Source organism: Astatotilapia calliptera, chromosome 7, assembly GCF_964374335.1.
Source record: "Astatotilapia calliptera chromosome 7, fAstCal68.1, whole genome shotgun sequence".
NCBI classification, from domain to species: Eukaryota; Metazoa; Chordata; class Actinopteri; order Cichliformes; family Cichlidae; genus Astatotilapia; species Astatotilapia calliptera.
In genome coordinates, this window is record NC_137428.1 from 48,074,897 (window position 1) to 48,097,483 (window position 22,587).

General features: G+C 39.4%; 1 protein-coding gene across 2 annotated transcripts; it reads right to left on the minus strand.

Annotated features, from left to right (window-relative positions):
• Positions 1-1,673: 1,673 nt before the first annotated feature.
• On the minus strand, positions 1,674-21,866 carry acanb (aggrecan b). 2 transcript variants are annotated; one of them, XM_026175161.2, is made up of 18 exons: positions 21,762-21,866; positions 15,865-15,943; positions 12,573-12,956; positions 12,240-12,414; positions 11,472-11,599; positions 11,050-11,343; positions 10,059-10,256; positions 9,746-9,920; positions 9,406-9,533; positions 8,982-9,275; positions 8,329-8,430; positions 8,042-8,146; positions 6,413-7,663; positions 5,981-6,139; positions 5,213-5,295; positions 4,880-5,024; positions 3,864-4,046; positions 1,674-2,450 (listed from the first exon to the last, which is right to left on the minus strand). In XM_026175161.2, exons 2-18 carry the CDS (start codon positions 15,935-15,937, stop codon positions 2,362-2,364), a joined length of 3,966 nt encoding a protein of 1,321 aa, XP_026030946.2. In that variant the 5' UTR covers positions 15,938-15,943; positions 21,762-21,866; the 3' UTR covers positions 1,674-2,361. The 2 variants fall into 2 exon arrangements, with proteins under 2 accessions (XP_026030946.2, XP_080160706.1); XM_080304580.1 differs by lacking the exon at positions 21,762-21,866 and having other exon boundaries at positions 15,865-16,101.
• Between the last annotated feature and the right edge of the window lie 721 nt (positions 21,867-22,587).

Below are 22,587 nucleotides of genomic sequence, written 5' to 3' on the forward strand. Positions count from 1 at the left end.
GTATTTCCACAGGAAGGTAAAAACAAACTGTATGCCAGGTTGTGCCTCTGGCTCCAGAGACTTTACCTCAAATTCGACCGCTTAAGGGAAAGATGCTTCCATAAAAACGACCAAAAGAAAAAAAAATTTTTTCAAACAGAAAATGTTGATGACTCTTGAATCGTTAAGAATAGGACAAAAATTCCAGGAGACAGATGATTCCAAGTTTTATTCAGTACAGCACATTACGGTATACTGTATGTTCACATCAGAAGTTGGGATCTGAACAGTTACAGCAGAATTTACATCTATGTGATCATTTTGCTTTATTTCTTAAGATATTTTAGTTGTTGGAAGAACCAGTAGTTCACAAACACTGAAACAGACTCACTCTTCAGGTTGAGCTTTGCACATATTATGTACAGTACTGCAGTACAGAGGGAGCATCAATGGATTTCATTCATATAATTGAATGTTATTAAAAAAAACCTAAAAATGTGTAAGCGTTTGCTTTGTGAGTTCCATGATCTACTTTTGTATGCCTGTCCATGAGCGACTAAGAGGTTTCAGTGTTTGTGAGCTGGTCTGTAAAAGGTCACATATGCACTAAAATAACTGCAATGTCTCAGAGGTGAAGCAAATCTTGACCTTCACAGGTCATGGTCAACATTTCAGAATCGTTTCATCCACCCCAAAACGAACCCTACATGTCATTATTTTTCCTAATTTCTGCTGCTTCTAATTTATTCTTTTTAAGAATGTCTGTCGATAATACCCTGTTACTTGACACACAGCCAGAAACCTCCACAAAATAAACAAACCAAAGAAAAAAAAACCCAGCCTGTTTCTTCCTCTGTACTGGTGGCTGTCAAACGCCCATGTGTTTGGTGATGCATATGTGTAACTTTCCAGTTAACTAACTAACAACCTGACAAAAAAGTAGATGATGAATAAATCAAAACAATTAAACTGCGTGCGCGTTGTAAGTTATGACAGATCCTGCTGTTCAGAGAATTCTGCTGAGAATATTTACAGTAAGAAATATATTTTTTAAAAAAACAACAGAAGTTAAGGACTGCCTTTAAGAAATCTACCCAACTTTAAAGACAATGAGAGCATCTTTTCCACCAGCAGATGGCAGGTCACACTGTTGTTGAGGTGACTTTTTTTTTCTTTTTTTTTTTAAATTTAAGGCGCACTGGATTCAAATGATAAGCAAAGAAATGAGCAAAAACTTCCAAAGTGCATGAGTGCCTGCTGTTTCAGTCCAGGATTGTTGCACTTCAATCATGAACTTTCTCGTTACCAAATACAACAGCACATTCATTTCAGTATATCTGAAGCTGTGGTGATGTGTTAGCACTGAGGAGGTTGTGACAAAATCATTTAAGGCTTGAAAGATGATTTCAAATTATGGCAGCACTGGATGGATGACAAACTATAGTCAAACTGAATTTAAACTAAAATGAAAGAATGTTTTTTTTTATTGTTTATTGTTTTTGTTTGTTTGTTTTGATTTTAAAATGTTTTTAAAAAATATTAGTGTGGAAAAAATGAGACAAGAGTTAGCTGGTGTGATAATCCTGACTTTTTTTGGGGGGTGGGTGGAACCTTTGTTGGCTTCTAAAGAAGGTGTTTTCCAGTTTGAGAACCACAGGTCTACAGGATTAAAGAATTGAGTTCTTTTGTACCAATGTGTTGCCAAGACTTTACTTATATTTAAGAAAAAAAAATTCTAATTTTCAAAGCCTCCTCAATTCAGATGAAATGACTTTACTGCATTCTGAACAGCTGTCACAACCAGATGATTTAATCATCACTCTGCTGGTATATGTAGATTGAAAGAAAAAAAAAGGTTTGTTTCAGTTCTCAGAATCACTCAGATTCGGTCTTTAGATCCAAAGACAAAAAAAGAAAGAAAAAGGAAAGAAACACAGATCTTGGAAAACACTTACCCTATACTAGCAATGAATCTGACTTCAGAGAGTCAACCACATGTACTGGGCTGTTTTGGACTTCACATGTTACTCTTCAGCCTCTCTTGACTGACGGACAGTTTCATCTGACTGACCTTGTCTGCAGTGCTGGCAGCACATTGCAGAAAATATTTTGCGTTAAGATTTTTTTTTTAAAATACCGGATAATAGCTATAAATTAAATGTTATAAATACAAAGAAAAGTGCCTTAAGAAGTTGACGAGTGACTGTTAAAGACCCAAAACATCAGTTAGTTACACTATCAGTCTAAATGTGCTTCAGTTGGTGGATATCCATGGTAGGGGAGGGCATGTTATCTTTTTGGTCAGGCATTTGCATTGGTGTCCATGCTTCTTTACACGAGGGGTCCTTTGTGGCTCTCTGTTGTATGTCCTTTCAGTGCTGCTCAGGGCAGTTTCTGCTCCCACGGGGTGCTCACTCCTTTACTTCTTCTCCTGAGGGATCTTTTGTTTAGCCTGTTATGGCTGGCACCAGCTGAGCAGAAGAAAAGGTACACATGCTCATCATATAAATGTGAGCTGCCAGAAGACTTTAAGAATTATCGTGCAGTCAGTGGTGTGGTTAAGGAATGCATTTCAGAAAATCTTTATCGGTGTAATGGTAGAGTGTCAGTGTTACTGGAGGTACACTTTTTGTGCACAAAACATTACTCCTGCCTCACTCGAGATATACATTCTCTGTTTGCCTTGGTTTTGCATTCCTAGTTAAAACACTAGGAACACCCAGAGCTAGAGGTTTAATTCAGTTTGATTCCATATCTCATTCCATGCATCTGTAAACATGATAGCTCAAAAAGTTTTGAATGAATTTGTTGGTAGGGGTGTAGAGTGGGGTCATGTTAACAATATGTTAAAATTTGTCTTACGTCCAACAAGGTTTTCAAGGTCAGTTTAGTGTTTTTTTTTTGGTTGAAATGGACAATCAGCCCTGTAACTTACAAACTATGATTCTTACAAGGGTGGTGTGTATTGTCTACATTTAGAAAGTACTGCATAAAGATTTAAAATACAGATTTCAGGCTATGCTTCATGCAAGAGATTAATTAATATCTTGGCACAGATGCATATTAGATTTTGAAGCCGGCTTTAAAAAACAGTCACTTCCCATAAATCCACATGTTCAAATGCAACCATTAATCCAAAAATAAACTTGCTAACACCCTGATACAAAAGCGATTTTGGTGACTGCAGCTAATTAGCAACTCACACTTTTAAACTTTGTTTAGTGTAAGGGCTGTCACGGCACAAATTCCAATTGTAGTAACTGACCTTGGTCTTTCCACAGTGATTGCACTGTTGGGGAATTATAGTTACACATATCTAACTAATAATATGTTTTTCTGTGTAGCTGTACAATTTAAGTATTGAAAGTTGTCAAAATTAAGTATTTTATTACTGGATACAGTAACTAACTAGCAGGCATGTGTGTTAGTCTGATGCACCCATAGTCTGGGATTGCAATTTTCTAACTAAACTTGCCATCGCTTGCTTTTTATTTAGACTTCAAACATTTTTTTTGTGGTCTTTTAATTATTTTGTATAATTATATGTTTCAAGAAAAACAAGTGACTCTGGCCTATCCTTAAGAGCTGCATCACTTCCATTATCACTTTGCTGCCATAGCCAGAGCAGCTTCCTGAAACGGTGCCATAACTATTTAACACACAACTACAAACTCAGCCAGATCCAGAGAACTGTAAAGGTTCCTTGTTCAAGTGTCTTCAATCAGGGGTCTTACAAAAAACTAATTTTAATTTTATTATAATGCATTGTTTTATGATGTTTAGGCCTTTGTCTTTTTTATGTTAGTCTGCCAGGTTTGTTTTTCTTTTTGTGACTGTAAGGCCCAACTCTTTTAGGTTCAAGTTAGAAACGAATGATAAATCACCTTCTGTACATTCCACTTGCGGCTCTGTCCATTGTCCGTCATCCATACAGCGTATGACAGGCAGGTGGCGCTGTTTGTAGCCTGCGTCACACTGGTAGCGGACTATAGAGTTGACAGGGCTGCGTGGCGTGATGTTGCCCATCGGCTGGGCATGTTCCACCTCAGGGGGAGGGCCACACATGACTGACAGAGATAAATAAACAATGAAAACAAAAACAATATTTCAATGAGCTGACAATTTAAAATAAAGTCTGGTGTTATCATAGTGTAATCGAGGCTCCTGGTTCACTCTAAAACATGGCTAACATGACTGATTACGGATGACAATCGAGAACAGTTCTTGTATACACAATTGGTTCCCAGTAGTCTAATTCCTTGGAATCGCTTGCGTGCCTGCCTACAGATCCCGCTTATTGAGTCCACTTGCACTTGCAGTCAGCTCATTTGATTTTGTGTGCCTGAGGTAGTGGTGCAGTCTCCAACGTGGATACTTTTATTTTTATTGCACAAAATGACAAGAGTGAGATGGTAAAGTGGAGACTGCTTTCAGGACAGAAACAACTGCATTATGCTGCTAACACAACTTCAGCTTTTCATATTCGCTTTGTTGTGTCAGTTTTGTGTTTGTATCTAAATGCTAAGAAAAAGATTGTGTGTGTGTCCTCATTGGAGTAGAGATTTGTGCTGGTGTGTTGGACCATAGCCTCAGCTTTATATTGTTAAATGGTAATTGTGAGACAGTGTGTTTCGGGTCATTTTACGGAGAAACGTATGAGGAATTGCTTTCTCCTTGGACTCCTGCATTATTTTTAAGAAAAAGTTATATCAATAATGGAATCAGATTCACTAAATACTTATCAATTCCCATCCCCATCAAGAGTTTTGTGCTTGCAATGTTTTTCAGTTATGATTTCTGTGCTATGATTGGCCGAAATAAAGCTACCTCACTGACATTACCTCTAAAAACAGAAAGCTAAACATTTTAGTAATCGAGATGTTTAATCAAGTAAACTGACCGGGTCCAGTCTTGCAGGTGAAGGGAAGGTAGTAGTTGCAGGGCACGTCATTCCACTGTCCACCCTCATGCCAGATCATAACCACACAATCTTCTCCAGAGTCAAAGTAGTTATCTGGTTGGTTGGGCCTCCAGTTCTCAAAGGTCTAAAAGGATTACAGAACAATATTTTGCCAATACAAAACTTTAAAATTAAGTAAAAAGTAAGAATTCTCTAACTATACAAAATCTTCATAAAATTCATAAAAAAAAATATATGATTGAGAAAGATCAGGTTTGTCCAGAAGGTGCTATGGCTTCCTGAGTACACAACTGAATCTCTAACCAAACTCACCAGGGGACTCCCGTCTGTCCAGTGGAACACATTCTGCATATCTTTGTCACTGAGTCCAATCCACTGGTATTCCTCACCGTTAGCTGTTGGGAAGTGACAACGTCAATTTAGCCTTTCAAACAAATATGACTTAACCTTCCCATGTTTTATGTCGATAGCCCTTTGATGTGACGTGATGCAGTGGTTTACCACTTTTGGCTCACAGCAAATACAGTCCTGTGAAAACGTATTTGGATACTTGATATTTATATCACAAATGCACTTGAGCATCAGGGCACAAATTAAATCATTTGTACTGTTTCTTTACTTCTTACTTGCTCTGCAGCACTTTGTTCTACTATACTTCAATGTGCTATGCAAATAAATTAACTTGACTTGATTTCAGGATTTTCTGGTAGACAGCAGAATTAATCAATAATGACAATCGTTCAGGTGATTGCAAATAAGTAAATAAGTCATGAAAGAATAAAGTTACGTTGAAACCAAGCACACCATTGTTTTTCTTGTGACATTACCAATAAGTTTGATGTGTCACATGGCCCTCTTCCTATTGAAAAAACAAAAGTTGTATCCAAGATGGCCGACTTCTAAATGGCCACCATGGTCACCACCCATCTTGAGGAGTTTGCCCCCTCACATATACTAATGTGCCACAAACAGGACTTTAATATCACCAACCATTCCCATGTTATTACGGTGTATCCATATAAATGGCCCACCCTGTATAATGTCGAAGGCTGGTCACTCATCTTTCCAACAGTTACTTACAGATGAGAAACTGCTGCTCCTCCTGGGAGCTGATGCTGACCAGGTGGGCATTGAGTTCCTGACAGTGTTTCTCAGCTTCAGCCCAAGTGTCTCTCCCTGTAAAGTGCCGGTAACAGCTGCCCATAAACTTCACCCAGTCATCGGGACAGTCCTGCACAGCTACACACATTTGGACAAAAATCTTAAAAACAAATAAACAAATATACGTCTCACTAAAGATATCTGGCTTCTTCAACTTTTTCAGTTTTGCGTGCTGTTGTTCAGTGACTCAGATCCTAAGCTCCATGGGTTTGGATCACTGGTGTCTACATAAGTTTATAGCGAGGAACAATAGGCATTCATTTTAACATGAGTGATTATGCAGTCACTTTGCTTGATAAATAAGGTTCTTTCCCAAAATGTTGGCTATGTCAACAGACAAAAAGAACATACCTTTCTTCACTTCTGGCTCCTCCACAACAGCAGGAGTGACTAAAGACACAGATGGTACCGTGGTTGGGCTGATGTAGGGTGTGCTCCCCTCCTGGACTTTTTCCTCATGTCCCGATTGATCATAAGCTGAATAAATCTGCAGTTCCTCCAAATTCAGAGTGGTGCCACTTCCTGATGGCTGCAAGATTTGATCTAAAATTCTGTTCCCTGAACCACTTCCTTGCCCACTTATCTCCACCACACCCCTGCCCTGCTCAGGATGTTGTGCCAGTGTTGGTAGAGTCATTTCTACCATTTCATCATCTGTTAAGTAGATAACATCATCGTGATGCTGCAAAGAGTGTCCAGAGGCAGAGCCACTGCCAGAAAAACCAGATGGAAAACCACTGGAAAAGCCACTGTGAAACCCTGATCCAATGGGATATCCAGACAACTCTTTCTCCAGAGATGGTAGGACCGTCAAGTCAATGCGACCTGAAAACTCTTGGGAACCTGATGCAGACATACCTCCTGACCCAGATGCACTTGATTCCAAGATATCAAATCCTGCTCGGCCTAGTTCCTGCTCGGTGGCCTTTTGCTGGGTTTGTAAAACTTCCACCATCTTTCCATCTAACATGATTATTATGGAGTTTCCGCTGCTGCCACTGGTGTCCCCACTTCCACTGGGAAAATCTGATCCAGATGTAATAAAACCAGAGTATTCTTTGTCAAACCCCTCCCCAGATCCAGATACCGTGCCAGTTTCTCCAGATGCACTACCAAGATCTCCAGATGCACTTCCAGGATCTCCAGATGGACTACCAGGATCTCCAGAGGCACTTCCAAGATCTCCAGATGCACTTCCAAGATCTCCAGATGCACTTCCAAGATCTCCAGATGCACTACCCAGATATCCAGATGCACTACCAAGATCTCCAGATGCACTACCAAGATCTCCAGACGCACTACCCAGATATCCAGATGCACTACCCAGATATCCAGATGCACTACCCAGATCTCCAGATGCACTACCAGGTTCTCCAGATGTGAAGATGTCAACACTTCCCCTTTCTGCCTCCTGTTGTTCTCCAGAGGTAGACTGGTCTCCAGAGAAGACATCACTGTCTCCGCTAAACTTGACTTCCACATCTGACCCAGATCCATCACCGCTGGAGGTGGAGGTGCCAGACTCTCCAGAGAAATCTCCATTGGCTGAATGTTCAGCTGAACCAGAGCCCGAAAAATCAACTGGTACCGGAATGGTTTTGACTGTGGGGAATCGTAAGAATCCAGACAAGAATCCAAGAATTAGTTTATTATAGCTTAGTGAGAAAAGTTACCTGTTGTGTTTAGTTTGACAAAACCTATTGTATTACTTTCTAATAAGAAATATTTTATATAAGGCTTATACTCTAATGGCTTTAGAAGTGATTACTAGACAATTTAGTAACACATATATGTGACATTCAAGAAAAAAAAACCTAATATATTAATTGTTTGTATTTAAAAAACTCAAATAAGTATCTCAAACTCTTCACGACTTTAAAAGTGAGTCCTGGTATTAAATTATTACATCAAAATTTTGACACAAGACATTAATAGGTAGTTGATTTAATTGATTGACAAAGTTGTTTATGGCTGTCTTACCTGTAGGAATAACTTTTTGAGGTGTGATGATGGTCTCATTGACAAAGTCAATATCAGTAATGTTTGTACTGGTTTCAGTTTCATTGTAGTCTACAGTAGTTGCAACTAAAAGCAAACAAAATAAGGTTTAAAATCAGAAATTTTTACCTGCATTCACAGTAGAAAGCAAGGCCATATTACATTTATTTTTGTGAGTTTTTGTTTTGTTTACCAAACATTACAACTGTAATAATAAGCCAAGAAAAGAGCAGGGATTTTAAAGTGCTATTTGCATGCATGTGTCTTACCAGTGCTATCAGTGATAGCTATTGTCTTGTTGATAACATCCTCAGTCACTGTGGTCAAATTTACACTGGTTTCATTGTTAACATAAACAACGGGAACTTCAGCTGAAAGAAACAAATTGCAGTGAGCAGATGAAGTTTTCTGGGATGGTTAAAACATGCAGATAAAACGTTGTATCAGTATCATTATAATAAAAATGTAAAACATCAAATATCAACATTGCAGACTATACAACAAGATCACATCTATATTGTTTCACGTGTTTACCTCTTTATCAATTATGTTTTACTTTTCCAATCTTTAAGGTATCCATCAACAACTGATCCCTACCTTAATTGATTCAAACCATGTATCTCTTACTTTTAAATAACTTCCCAGTGTATAATAGCACACGTCAAGATTCACAGTGGCAATGTTCAGGGTTTATTGCCAACTCAACATCTGATTAACAATGCATCTTTCTATTCAAACGAGCCTCAGTGAAATCTGTCTTTCCATGCAATAAAAAAGATTCTTCACCCTCAATAAACATGAAGCAATCATTCTGAGAAAAAATGCAACTGAAATATATAAAATCAATGGTTTATTTACGAAAATAATGAAATTAATGCTTTTTTTTTGCACATAAATGAATCCACACTTAACCCATTCCTACCTCTAAAACAGTAGGCATCATATTGCAAGTCCTCACTGGGGAAGCCTGTCTGGTTGGGGTAGGTGTAGATGGTGTGGACTCCCACCTGGTTGCCTCCACAGTGAGACCTGGGGGTTGTGATAGGGAAGCGGACACTGCGGTCCATTAACCAGCCGGGACTGCACTGGTCAAGTCCTTGATTCCAGGCAGCATAGAGCTCCCCAGGAGTGGCCAGGGTGGCGTTAAGTTTCTCACAGTGATGCACAGCCTCCTCATAAGTGAATCTGCCATAGTCAGTGGTGAAGAAGACCACACCTAACAGAAAGTACAAACAGGCAGAAGTGGTTAAACAGTCTGTTAGAAAGATGTTACAGTTTTGTTTAGAGTGTTGTAGAGGACACAGAAGTGGAAGTTTGATGTCCTCAGAGTGATTAAAGCTCCTCACCTGTCAAACGTTCAACATAGCAGTATACATCATAGAGTTCAGTGGCTGGTCTCAGGCCATAGGATCTGACTCCTTTGAGGTCTAGAAGGTTACCAGCACAGTTTTCTCTGGGTGACACAATTGGATACCTGAGGAAGAAAGAGAGTGTAAGTGCAGTTTAATAAGGACATGGTTTGCTGTACAATAAAAATTATGATATAAAATATTCTTTTATTTCTTTTGATGTCACTATGAGGGCTGCAATCCAGAGTTCAAAGTAAAACATTTCAAACTAAAACTCACTGTACTGTATGACAAAGATAATGTATATTTTGATATATATCTATGCTACATGTCTCACCGGACAGTTTGGTCGCTTAACCAGCCGGCGTCACATTGATGTAGACCTTTCTCAAAGGCTGCCTGCAGCTGCTGAGGACTGGCAATGACTGCCCCAATGTTCTGGCAAGCCTGCTGAGCCTTCAAAAACGTTAGAGTATACCGACCGGTAATGGGTCGATAGTGGAACACCACACCTGGGACAAGATTACAGGATTACAGTGGCAACCTCACTTTTTTGTACTTGTATTGCAGTCCTCTGAAATTTCCTATTAAAATGTAGGGAAAAATGTTCCAGAGGATTCTGTTATTGATTATAACGTGTAAGTGCGTACCAGTCGGAGCCATAGGGGCATCTACATCTGTCATACTTGGAGGTATAGGTAGTGGAGGCAGAGTAACTACTTCCCCAGTTTTGGACTCTTCTTTTTCAGATGAAGGGATGATGCCCGGCACCTGAGCAGGAGGCGCCACGGTAACAATGTATGGGAATGGAGTGGTCTGCCCAGGCACGGCATCTTTGTCTTCATCGGCTAAGGAAATAAAATTGCATTACTGACAAATTATTATAGCCTTAGTAGTCAGCACATCTAGACATTTACACATCCAGTTAGAAAAACACCTCACATATTTATTAAATTTATAAGAGCAATATAGTCAAGTAAAAGAATAAGGGCAGGGAAATACTGATGTTCTCATAATTTGCATTTAAATAAGCAAGCAGTGCTCTGTATTTGGAACTGTGTCTAAAACATAAAGGAGCTATTATAGAAGTATTTAAACATAAAATTTTGACAAAATTAGAATGAGCAGTGCCATTTTAAGTGCTAGTGATCACAACCTAAAGCAAGAGATGTGAAACCTGTTTCAAACCTAGGTATTAGGGTCTCTTTGCTGTTAGTGAATAGATTTAAACACCATAACTCTAAGGAAACCAATATAAAAGTAGCTTGATTGGCCACCTCTGCAAGTTCAACCCAAGAGCATACCACTTGATGGAAAGGTCTGTCTCCAAGTACCCAAAATATAATAATGGGATGTGCCTTTGACTTTCACATCTACTGACAGCGATAATACAAATGTGACCTGTTTTAGAGGCAAAGTTATTGAATTCCAAAAATAACTCAACAGCTAAAGAAAAAAAACAAAAAAAACAAAAATCATCCATGACCAGGCCTCTTGGAATTATGGGCTCTAGAGATTTGAATCAGACGTAGGGTTGTTTGGCCACAGTACAGGTTGATATGCTTGGAGCAGACCACAGACACCATTCAATGAAAAGAACATGATACCAGCGTAGGGTACTAGAGTTCCTAGAGTACTTGCCTTGGAAGCAAATGGCATCATGGCGATCGTCTGGATAGGGGTACCCAGTCTGGTTGGGGAACAGGTAGACGGTTCTCACTCCCAGGAGGCCCCCTCCGCACTGAGGCCTGGCGATGTTGATAGGGTATCGTACACTCCTGTCTGCCAGCCAGCCAGCATTACACACGTCCATACCATTCTTCCAGGCGAGGTAAAGCTCTCCTGTGGTGGCAAGTCTGGCACCAAGTTTAGCACACTGATCTTTTGCCTCGTAAAAGCTAAACTTCTCTACAGACATAGAGTAGAAGACTCTGCCTGGAAGCAAGGAGGGTAGAAGAAGAGAGGAAAGCACAGTGATGTGAACGGATGCAGTTATTTATGCTATGAGGTTTTCTGTGAATCATGGGGAGCTTTGAAAACTTGCCCTTGTTTGCTTAGCCTACCTGGCATCTTTTCAGCAAAACAATACACGTCATAGGTCTCGTTGACGTCTCTCACCCCATAGGTCCTGACACCAGGAAGTTCTCTCTTGTCTCCGTAGCAGGGTTCTCGTGGATGATGGATGGGGTACCTTGAGGAAAGAAAAGAAATAACTGAGAAACGTATTCTAAGTGGTTTTGTCCCCAGCAAAGTAGACACTTTTTAAATTTAACTATCCATCCACATATTTCCTGCTTTCAGTTTTAAACTAAAAGACATTTGTGGTAGGTAAACTGGTGATTCTAAATTGACCGTAGTCATTCATGCCAAAACCTGTGTTGTTGAACTATAGAGCTGCCTGAGGCTAATTCCACCTCAAAGCAGCAAATCTTACAACATGTTCTGCTTTATCATCTCTGATTTGGATAAAAATGTTAAAGTCCAATATTTGAACATTTATGATGACTGCTATGGAATTTTACCTCCACATACAAAATACTTTTCTCGATTTCATTGCCTTATTTGCACATTGAAATCTTAGGCAATGGTTCAACATGACTTCTTCTGAAGCTGTTAAGGATAAAAGCATTAAACCTCTTACTGGACTTTTCTAACATCAAAGTGAATCAGGATTTATAATTTTGGACAGGTACAGAGACAGAATCTTATCATGGACCTGCTCTATTTGTACTCTTGTACTCTCTCTGCATTGAGTGCTTGGCTATTCTTCAATCTTCTGCAACTGTGATAAGTATTTTCAACATTTGATGGTTAAAAAGGGTAAACACTACCTGACCGTCTGATCAGAAAGCCATCCAGCATCACACTGGTGGAATCCATCATCATATGCAGCCTGCAGTTGGGCTAGGGTAGCAATGGTGGCACTGTTCTGGATACAGGCTGCCTTGGCCTTCTCAAATGTCAAGGTGTAACGCGTGGAGATGGCACGGTAGTGGAACACAATACCTATGAGACACATAAAGTTAGCAGAGGGCAGTTCTCAGATAAAAACAAAGTGTATTGTTGGCAACTTTCACTTTGAGTGAAACAGGCACAAACAATGATTGGTTACTGCTTTACACCCTTTTAAAGTGAACAAAGCTATTAGTGGTTTCGTATCGTACCCTGAACTTGCATTTCCACAGTATCGTAGTTGTGCTCGATGCCATGTGTCACCTCACAGCGGTAGATGCCAGAATCTTTGGACCTAAGCTCTGTCATTTCCAGGGTGGCATCAGTGGGAAACAGCGGATAGTTAGCCAACATCGCTCTGTCCAAATAATCTTGCTTGACCTCAACTTTGCCCTGCGATGCCACTAAGATGGTGTCGACTTTGTCCTTGGTGATGTAGGTCCATTTAATGCGGTGGGAGAGTGTAGCGACGGTCAGGGCTCCAGTGTCATTGAGGCTCTTATCCAAGAAGTAACATGGCACCTCCACCTTTCCCCCCAGGAGAGGACGAAGAGGCATCTCCACAGGGATGCTGACATGTAACGTGCTTTCAACATCTGGGATAAAGATAGGCACAATTGTTCGAGGTGCAATTTAATATACTGTGCAGAGATGCAGTCAGGTCAAAAAATCTGGGACCACAATAAACATCTGTTAAATTTCATGCAAAGTGTGAAATAGTAAGACAGATGAAGCAACAAGAGACATTTCAAAACATAAGACAACACAGACCACGAATCAATATTAACCAATTTGTGGCACTGACAAGGTTGAAACCTCACGAGAGCGTAGAGCTGGGCGATAGAACAATAACGATATGTATCGCGATATAACTTTTACTCGATAGAGAAATTAAGCTATCGCGATAGACCTCGCCGCTCTTGTCCTCTTAAAAAAATAAAAATAAAAATAAAAAAAAAAGGTCAGCCAATCCAAATTAAGTAGCGCAGAGCCGAACCAATCACAGCCGCAGCGTCACGTCGCGTGACTTGTTACATACAGCACAAGTGCCAAGCCGCACGCGTGTTTGTTTGGGAAGCAGCCAGCGGGTAATGGAGCCAGCGCGTAATGGAGGAAATGAGTGTGCCGACTAGAAAAATCAACCGAGCGTGACCTTAAGAGAAAACAGATGATGGTTCCAATGCCGGAGAGATTGTCGAACGGAAGAGCCAAAGAAGTTCCGTAGTGTGAAGGTATTTCGGCTATTTCAAGTCTGACAAAAACAGAGTAGCGTGCACTGTAAATTGTGCCGAAAACAAGTCTGGAAATACAATAAACTGGTGCATGCGTCACACTGTGCGCCACGTTATTGTTTCGGTGAAATGAATTTCTACAATACTGTTAATTCTACTCTCTGCAGTGTTTAAATGCTTACATATACACACAGTTACTGTCCCTCCACACATACGACTCTGTTCTGTTTCTATGCCCCAGCTTTGTTTACTTTTTCCCACCGAGGCTTCTAGACTTCTGATTGGCCAACATTTCTGCACGGTTAGGAATCTAGCGCCACCTGCTGCTTTGGCATGTTCATAGCAGCGTTTTCCTTCATTTCTGCCTTTATGTGTGGACGGGATTATTTTTTAAAACGAAAACGGAAAATCTCCGTTTTCAAAAATACCCGTGTACATGTGGACGTAGCCTCAGTCTCTGACTGGAAGCGCTAATTCGTCATTCGGCTTTTGTCAGACTAAAGTAACTGTTAAAACTGTTTGAAAAGCTAAGCTATACAACAAGGAGAGATTGAGTATTTCCTTTTAGTTCTCAGTTTATTTGATATTGACAAAAGTTAGTCAGTTTTGTCTGTTCTTCTGTAAAACAAACTAAGATTTGTTTTTAGAATTAATATTTTGTTTCTAAGTGGAATTGACAATTTAGTCTGTTTCATTTGTTCTATTTTGAAACTTAAACGCTTTAGCGGCTGCCTTTTGTGTAGTTTGCAATTATTTGCCTTTATTTATCTGAAAAAGTCTCATGTTCCTTAAGTACATCTACCCTGTTGAACTTATTATGGGAAATAAATATTTAAATCAAAACAAGCTGCTGATTATTTCACATTTTACTTGTGAGCAACGGCACATTTAAATCTTACAAATATAGTTATTTGGCTTATATCGTGATAGATATCGTTATCGACTGAAATGAAAAAAACATATCGTGATATGTCAGGGGTTTGACATTTGTTCAAACACAGATAAGAGAAATGAGACAACTGCAGACCGACTCAGAAAGTATTAGAAGACGTGCGCACGGGTGAATGCCTCTGAGAAGACACACACACCGAGTGCAGGCTTGCTTGCTTTATTTATAGTGAAAGTAAGTTACATAGTACTTCCTCTTTTAACTGAAAAGGGAGAGGTCAGGCATTATCTCAGCTTATCTGACCTTGCACACATACACTGAAAATAACAATGCAGAAGTATATCATGCTTATCTGACATCACACACTGAGGTAAGGAATGCATTATGTTCTCTTTAACAATAAGCTTGGTTATGTGAAAATATATGAACACACAAAATATAAGGCACACTTGATTATATTGTATTATAGAGATTTGGTTATAATGTATAATGTAGAAAATCTCTTAACATGATATGAAAAAATCTCATATCGCCCAGCTCTACGAGAGCGTAATAATGATACTGCTTATTAAGGACCAGTGGGGAAAGGGGGTGAAGTGTCATCACAAATAGGTAAAGGTATCAGGAATCTAAAACAAAACTGAAGGTCTCTGTACCTTCCTCCTTGCTCATTATGTTAACCTGTAGTGTCATTGGAATGTTATGGTTGTGCTGCAAAGGTGATATGTGTTGGTAGGGAGGGCGGGGGGTGTGGAGGGGGAGAAAAGGGACTTGTAGGGTTTAGGTTTGGGGTAATGTTCTCGGGAAATATTGTATGTTTGTGGTGTGTTGTATAAGACAGTTTCCCTTTGTTCTAAAAGCAAATCAATATTTCATTTTAAAAACTGAAGGTCTCTAAGGCGAACAGTACACGACACTCTCTGAAATCAAAAATGACCATCAGAAGATTAATATATCAAGGTTATTAAAGATCGCAAAGTTGGTAGATAAGTACAACATAACTATAAATTAGCAAACGTCTTGCCCAAAGAAGGCTGACTAGTAGACTATCTGGTACAAAATAAATTATTTTCTTAGGGTGGGCAAAGACATACCAGTATTTAACAAAAAATATTATTTACTTTTTATTTTGAATTCAAATTTCAAATGTCTGGTCAAATACAACTGAACCCTAAACAGTGCAAATTGTCATGGACTTTCCTCCCATTCAACATTAACAGTCATAACTCTTAATATAACTGCTGGTAAAATGCTTCCCCCTGGTGGTGAAAGTTCTTCAGAGGGTATTTACAAAAAGTATCTTTAAGGGGTCAAAATTGGGGAAAAAAAAAAAAAAAGTTTGTAAGAGGCATTAAGAGGAGCAATTAAATTTTGGCCACTTACTATCATGGTCTTCAGAAGATATTGTTGCCCAGATGAGTGGTAAGGACACACACAGCAGAAACAAGGGGGTCATCGTTACCTGAAGAACAGCCAACATTGTAATCGCATTTGTGTACATGCTCATAGCCTTTTTACAATTTTTGCATTATTTATTGTTCACAAGTCGGGTATAACGGGATATAAAATGACACACACTTTTAAAATCTTATGACCAGAAATACATATGAAGTGGTGACACAAGTGTTAGAGTGAATTGAGGATTTAATTATGCCTCTATATGCCGCTGCGTTTCCCCCCCAGACTGTACACATATACTCCGTGTTATTCATTATATCCAGCACTTTTATTTATTGCATCAGCTAAAATGGAAATAGGCCATCATGAGTCTGCAGTATCACTTAGAAATGCTCACTGACGAATGAAAGACCCTCTGTGTCTGGTCACATAAATGTGTTTAGAGCTAAAATAACTTCAGACAGCGAGTAGAAAGTATGAATCATTCATCTCAAAAGGTTCTTCATTTGTGAAAAAATGAATGTTGAATGAAGACTTTTCTTTCAGCAAAACTGTTATATTGTCTGCACTGTGCACGTGTCTGCCTGTAAATGTGTTTGTGTGCCATCTGTAACTTTGAATCATGCCCAACAGTCCCTCAAATGGTCACTTAAGGCTGGCTCCCAATTGATCTCTGTGTTAAAATGAACAACTTTACAGCAGGAATACAGTTTGTAGCCATGTGTAGTTAAACTGTTTTGATCTCTATCACTAAATCCTACTTTATGACCACAAGAGTGAATTCTATATAATTCAAATTGTATTAACTTTTACTTATCTATGGTCCACACACAAGGCACTTCAGGGACTGGCTGTTAGGCTAAAACACGCTAAACTGGACCTCTCAGCTTTGTTTGAACTGTTGCCTGTTGAAGTAAAGTTATTGTGTATACAGTACTTTTCTGTTGGTAAGCGCTGTTGCAATTGTTAGCCTCTGTTAGCTGTTGTTAAGCAGCATAATCGAAACTTTCTTTGAAGGGGATCAAACATTGTTGGACTGATACTTACTGAATAGGGTATCATGCACCAGTTATTTTGATAAATGACATCATATTATTATTTCACTCATAAGTGAGGGCTAATTAGCAGCAAAACACACAAGTCTACACAGTCTACAGATGTTTCCTGCCTTCCAAGCTAGCAGATAATTCAGTACCCATTTTTATTATTTAAATGCAGACATATCTGCCTCTAAAAATCAACATGAGGACGTGCAAAAAGCAAAACTCTCAGGCTTCAAAGCTGTACTCCCAAACCAAACTGTAACACCACACTGGCCACAGTCTTCTTTTATAGACAGACTGACAGACATTTATGTTCTCCTCGGGGTGAATTGCGGCAACATTTTTGTTACACTGACTTGTTATGTAATTCAGTTAATTCAGGTCTAAATAAAAATGACACAGTACTCAGTTTCATGACTAAATAACTGCAAATGTAATTACAAATAGCCTCAGCCTTATTTTGTGCCTTTCACTAATTAGCAAATGCTAAATGACATAGTGCAAACTTTAATTTGAGGTCCAACTATATCAATACATCACACAAACACAAAAATATTTACTCCTGAAGTATCTAAATGCAGCTTCTCATATATATATATATATATATATATATATATATATATATATATATATATATATATATATATATATATATATATATATATATATATATATATATATATATATATATATATATATATATATATATATATACTTTTTAGGTTAGAAAAGCCAGGCACGATACAATTTCAGCCAAACAACATGAGCTTTCGCATCACAAACTCACATCTGTCAAGCACCAACTACCTCATTGCTTATTTTTTCTCAACTTTCCACTGCTCTGACGTGAAGCACGGTCAAACAGGCAGAACCGTTGCAAGTCCCCACTGAACCCTCATTGTGCTGCTTTCACAAGCCCCAAGACAGGCGGCCGAATGCTCCCAGTTCCTTCCAAGCAGCCACAGAGAGACCTTTACAACCAATAAACCTGAAGCTCACAGTCACAAAGCCTTTGCTGACTGACTACTGAGTGACAGCCTCTGGAATGGGCCAAAAGAGAGCTACTGTGAGCTGGCAAATTTTCAATAATTCAACATAGAATTAAAATCAAGCGAGATAATGCAGACATATTAGAGGTCTGTCTGCAGATACATTACACAGCTGAGTGTGTGTCTGCATGTGTGTCTATGTGTCGGGTGTTATTCCATCCTACAGTAGCGTTAACATTTCTCCTGCTGTCTGAGATCTGTCTGCGGGTGAATGCTGGCTCAGTTTTGGAGGAAACACAAAATACCACACAGCATGTGTAGACAGACGGACAAATCCACCCAGGATTGCTTTACTTTTGGCTTTGCCATGCTCAGTCCATAAGTCTTTTCATTAAACTTGTTCAAGAGGTAGAGGCAAAGAAAAAAAAACTTCATAAAAATGTGGCTGCATCTCTCGACCTTGGTAGAGGATGTTTTCTCTGAGTGCCGTTTCACTTATTTTTGGTGTCATTGAGTTTCTGAGTGACTCCTGATTTCCAGCTTTCCAGACTTCTTCTAGTTGCTCTCACATACTATATGTCACCCCTCATTATGAGGCTTTCTTGTAATTTTTTAAAAAGAGGTCTTGAGAAGTAGTTCTCCAGGTTCCTGAAGGTCTTTTTTTCCCCCTTTGGAATTAGCTGGGTTTTTTTGGTTTTTTTACCCATTTTCATTCCAGTCCTTGTACCGGATTATTTTCAGGAGAATTTTTTTTTTTTTTGTTAAGATTATTAAAATTCTATAATTAATCAGAATCAGAATTAACAAAGTAATCTGATTCAGATTCTCATAACTTATTACCACATTACAAGTTTCTCAGATTGATTTCCCAAAACCCCTCTCATTAACATATACTTATTAATGCTTGCATATAAGTAGTTACAGTTAAAAGTTGGATCTTAATGTCCGTATCGACTCTTTTTAGTTAGTTAGTTACTGTTTTTGTCTGTTTCTATTATCAAAATGATGCCAAGGTATGGATATGCCAGAAAAAGAAACAATTTAACAGCAACTGGAAAGCCTGTTTTCTCCTGGCTTAGTTTCTTGTCTTGCAGTCTTCGTGGTGCATAATTCACAGTGATGCCAAGTGTGGTGAAAAGGGTGACAGACTTTAAAACTTTCCACCAGAGTGCAGTGTCATTAAAGGGAGCTATTATTCGTCAAGCTTTTTTTAAAAAAAAATCTTGGACTCTACTAGAGTAGCTTGGCTTTTCTTTTTTCTTTTTTTCTTTTTCTTTTTTTTACCTTACAGGACCTCAGTTATCCTCTGCCTGACAAAAGACCTTTTAGCTCCTCAACTCTTTAGGGCATCTTTCTTCTGACTGGCTGCCCCTCACTCAGGAAGCGGGTGGGTGGGACTTGTGTGCTCACAACAGGAACTGCGGGGCTTAGATGACCACATTAAGGATATCTGCTCTTTTTGACATCACATGGAGCCAAGTGAAGGGGGAAAAACTGCTTCAAAATTTTTAGAGCAGTCTGAAGCCTTAACTTTTGATTTGCAGGGATTAGCAGGGAGCATAAACTGGCTTCACTGTCTGGAATGTTGGCATCCACCATTCTCACAATGTATATATGACAGGAAATACAAGAAAGGATCAAGCTGGATGAAGGATGAAGTTTTATTCTTGTCACGAGAGTTCTTGATGAGAGTATAACTCTTTAGATGAATGAGCACTGAATCTTATTGCATATCACATCTTTGTTACAGTCAGGGTGGTCTTTCCAGCACTGCACGAAACTAGCCAAAAGCAGCCAACAATCGACAAACTCTCACAATGGATCGGCACAGAGAAAGCCAGCAAAGTCTTTGCCCATTTCTCTAGCCAAACCAGCCTAAACCTTGCCTCTCTGTTGCTTAGTACCCAATCTCTCAGCAGATCTTAATGCGCCCTTTAAATGCATCATTTAAACTGTGGCACATTTGTGAGCAAACTTTGCCAGCCCAGGTCAAACGAGTCATTCCTCCCTCCACCACAGAGTGCCCATTCAGTCAGTGGGGTGGCTGCAGCGCCCCTGTACAACCGCTGTGGTATGTTCTGCTCCCAGCTGAGGTGGAGGGCAATAAGGCCTTGGTCTGTTCCATCAACGGACAGAGGCGGGGCCTTAATATTCACAACCCTGCCAAGGTAAACACAAGGGAAGCTCCCTCCCCGCAAAACCACCACCACAACGTCACCCTCCACCCACTCTTCTCTAGCCCTACGGCAGGAGAACAGAGTCGACATTGATATGACAGCACACACAGAAACACTGAGCAACACTCACAGATCACTGAGGGGATGTGTTGGAGTACACGTCTGATGCCCCTGGTACAGAAAAAGCACGGGAGTGTGTGCACCTATGGATACGTACTGTAAGGCCTGTGTTTGAGAACACACACACCGACTCTTGCTCAGTGAAAAGTGCGGGGAGCTAAAAAAAAGATTCTCAGATGTTTCTGGATGCATTAATACATGTTTACGTAGTCACCAGTTTAAGAGATAAGAAATAGTTAAATGCGTGATATTTATACACACACACACACACACACACACACACACACACACACACACACACACACACACACACACACACACACACATGCACAAGTAGACACATATACAGACAGACTGACATCAGGAAGAAACTCCAAAGTCTCAAATGTAAGTTGCTGTTTAATAATGCAGAGTGTAAAGGTGTTTGCTTTAAATGAACTCTTTGTCAATTGTTTTTTCATCTCGACATCTGGGAATTACAATTCACAACATGCACTCATGCAGCCTGGTGTAACCATAGTAACAGGATGTCGCTCTACAACACTAATGTCCTATATAAACCTATAAGTGTTATCCCAGGGGAAAGGAATACCAATAACCAAACACAGAGCGGTTTTCTTATCAACAGCTCCACAAAGAGTTTGAATGAAAGAGGAATTTTAGAAAAATTGTACACAATCCTTCACATATTTTGTGCTTGAGACCGCAGAGACCCAAAACTCTAGTAAAAAAAAATAAAAAAATAAAACCTTGTTTAACAATATATTATGTTATATAAGGGCTTAGACAAGGAGTGCTGCAGTGCGTTTTAGTATTTTATTAAATGATACTTTGGGCCAATATCACTGTTGAACCCTGGATAGGTATAGTTGAATCAAATTATTTTAAGCCCCTAGTTTATTACATGATAACACCACCACCCCCCACCCCCACCCCCCCCAAGCCACCAACTGTAACACCACTGGGCTAAATGATGACTGAAAACAACAAGCAAGCACAACATTTAGGTTTTCCTGACTCACGAAGAGAGCTGACACTGACTCTGACACTGATCGGCAGCCTAGTACACTTCATGATACAGTGTGCGATGGGTCCCATAATGCAAACAATTAAAATATTACTTACTACTGTATAAACATGTAAATATGATTTTAAAACATTCTTCAACAATGTAATAAAGTTTAATGGAATTAAAAATGACAAATAAGCATAAAAAATCACTCAGATTTAAGAGAAATTGACTGAACACCCCACAGAAGTCTCCAAACTTCTGTCACATCAAGATGAAATACTGACCAAAATCACGTTAGCATTACCTTCTGTGCCCACTGTAGTGGGTAGTCACCTACATCACTGTCATAGTAGTTATTATCAACAAACTAGTTGAGAAAACTACTGAAAGAAAAAATCAGAAAGTTACCTTTGGTTAGGCATCAGAGTACCTGAATCAATACCTGTCCCCCCAAAGAAGAGGAGGATATGTCAAAGTATCCCCTGAAACCTCTATACAAAATTCCTCGCTAGAGCATCCAGTGGTGAGTTGTAAAACGTACCGTTGATGCTGCAATGCTCCCAGTGCCAGCGACTACAGGGGCCTCTCGCTCCTGCCTGTGTAGGAGTGCAGAAAGAAGCTCTATTCAAATTCTGCCACACATTTAGATGTTGGAAAGAGTGAGGGAGGGAAAGGAGTGGAGAGAGAGAGATGTGGGATCCTCCTGCCAGTTGGTGAGGTCATGCAAACAGCCTTGAATATCAAAGCTGAAGAAGTAAATCAGTCATCAGTCTGGTCAGTGTCAGATTAGCACTGAGTGTGTGTGTGTGCTCAAAATGTATAGAATAAATCACTATATGAATAGACAAGCTTTATTTAATCCCACACTGGGGAAATTCACTTGTTAGAGATATATAAGAAAAATAAAAATCGAAAAGAAATTAAGAAAACAAATCGTGTGCAAAAAATAATATGATTTTATGTACATAAAGTGTAGTGGCATTTTTCCTGTGTGGATAATGGTACCGTCTGGCTGCTATCAGGATGAAGGACTTACAATAGTGCTGGGGTTGGGAGGTGTTGTCCATAATGGGCATTCACTTGGCTGACGTCCTCCTCTCACCCACCTCCTCTGTGGGGTCTAGGGGACTGGACAGGCCAGAGCTGGCCCTCTAACAGTGTATTAAGCCGTTTCCTGTCCATCTGTAATAAGTAAGTAATACTTATTACTTATAAGTAATAAGTAGCTACTCCAAGGAGAATTGTACCATCTATTTTTATCTTTACCTTTTGCATAGGTAAATACTCAAGTAAAGTACAGATATCTGAAAATTCTACAAGTACAGTAACAAGGTATTTGTACTTTATTACTTCCTACCTCTGCCAGC

What these genes read in the sequence shown, in the direction of transcription:
- acanb (XM_080304580.1), bottom strand. Translation starts at nt 15,988, where the DNA reads ATGAGCATGTACACAAATGCGATTACAATGTTGGCTGTTCTTCAGGTA. An exon ending in GGAGCCAGAAGTGAAGAAAG is followed by an intron (nt 6,140 to 6,412) that starts GTATGTTCTTTT and finishes AAATGTGTGTAG; the next exon opens with CTGTGCAGGACTGTCCCGAT. An exon ending in GCAAGTGGAATGTACAGAAG is followed by an intron (nt 2,451 to 3,863) that starts GTGATTTATCAT and finishes TCTTCTGCTCAG; the next exon opens with CTGGTGCCAGCCATAACAGG.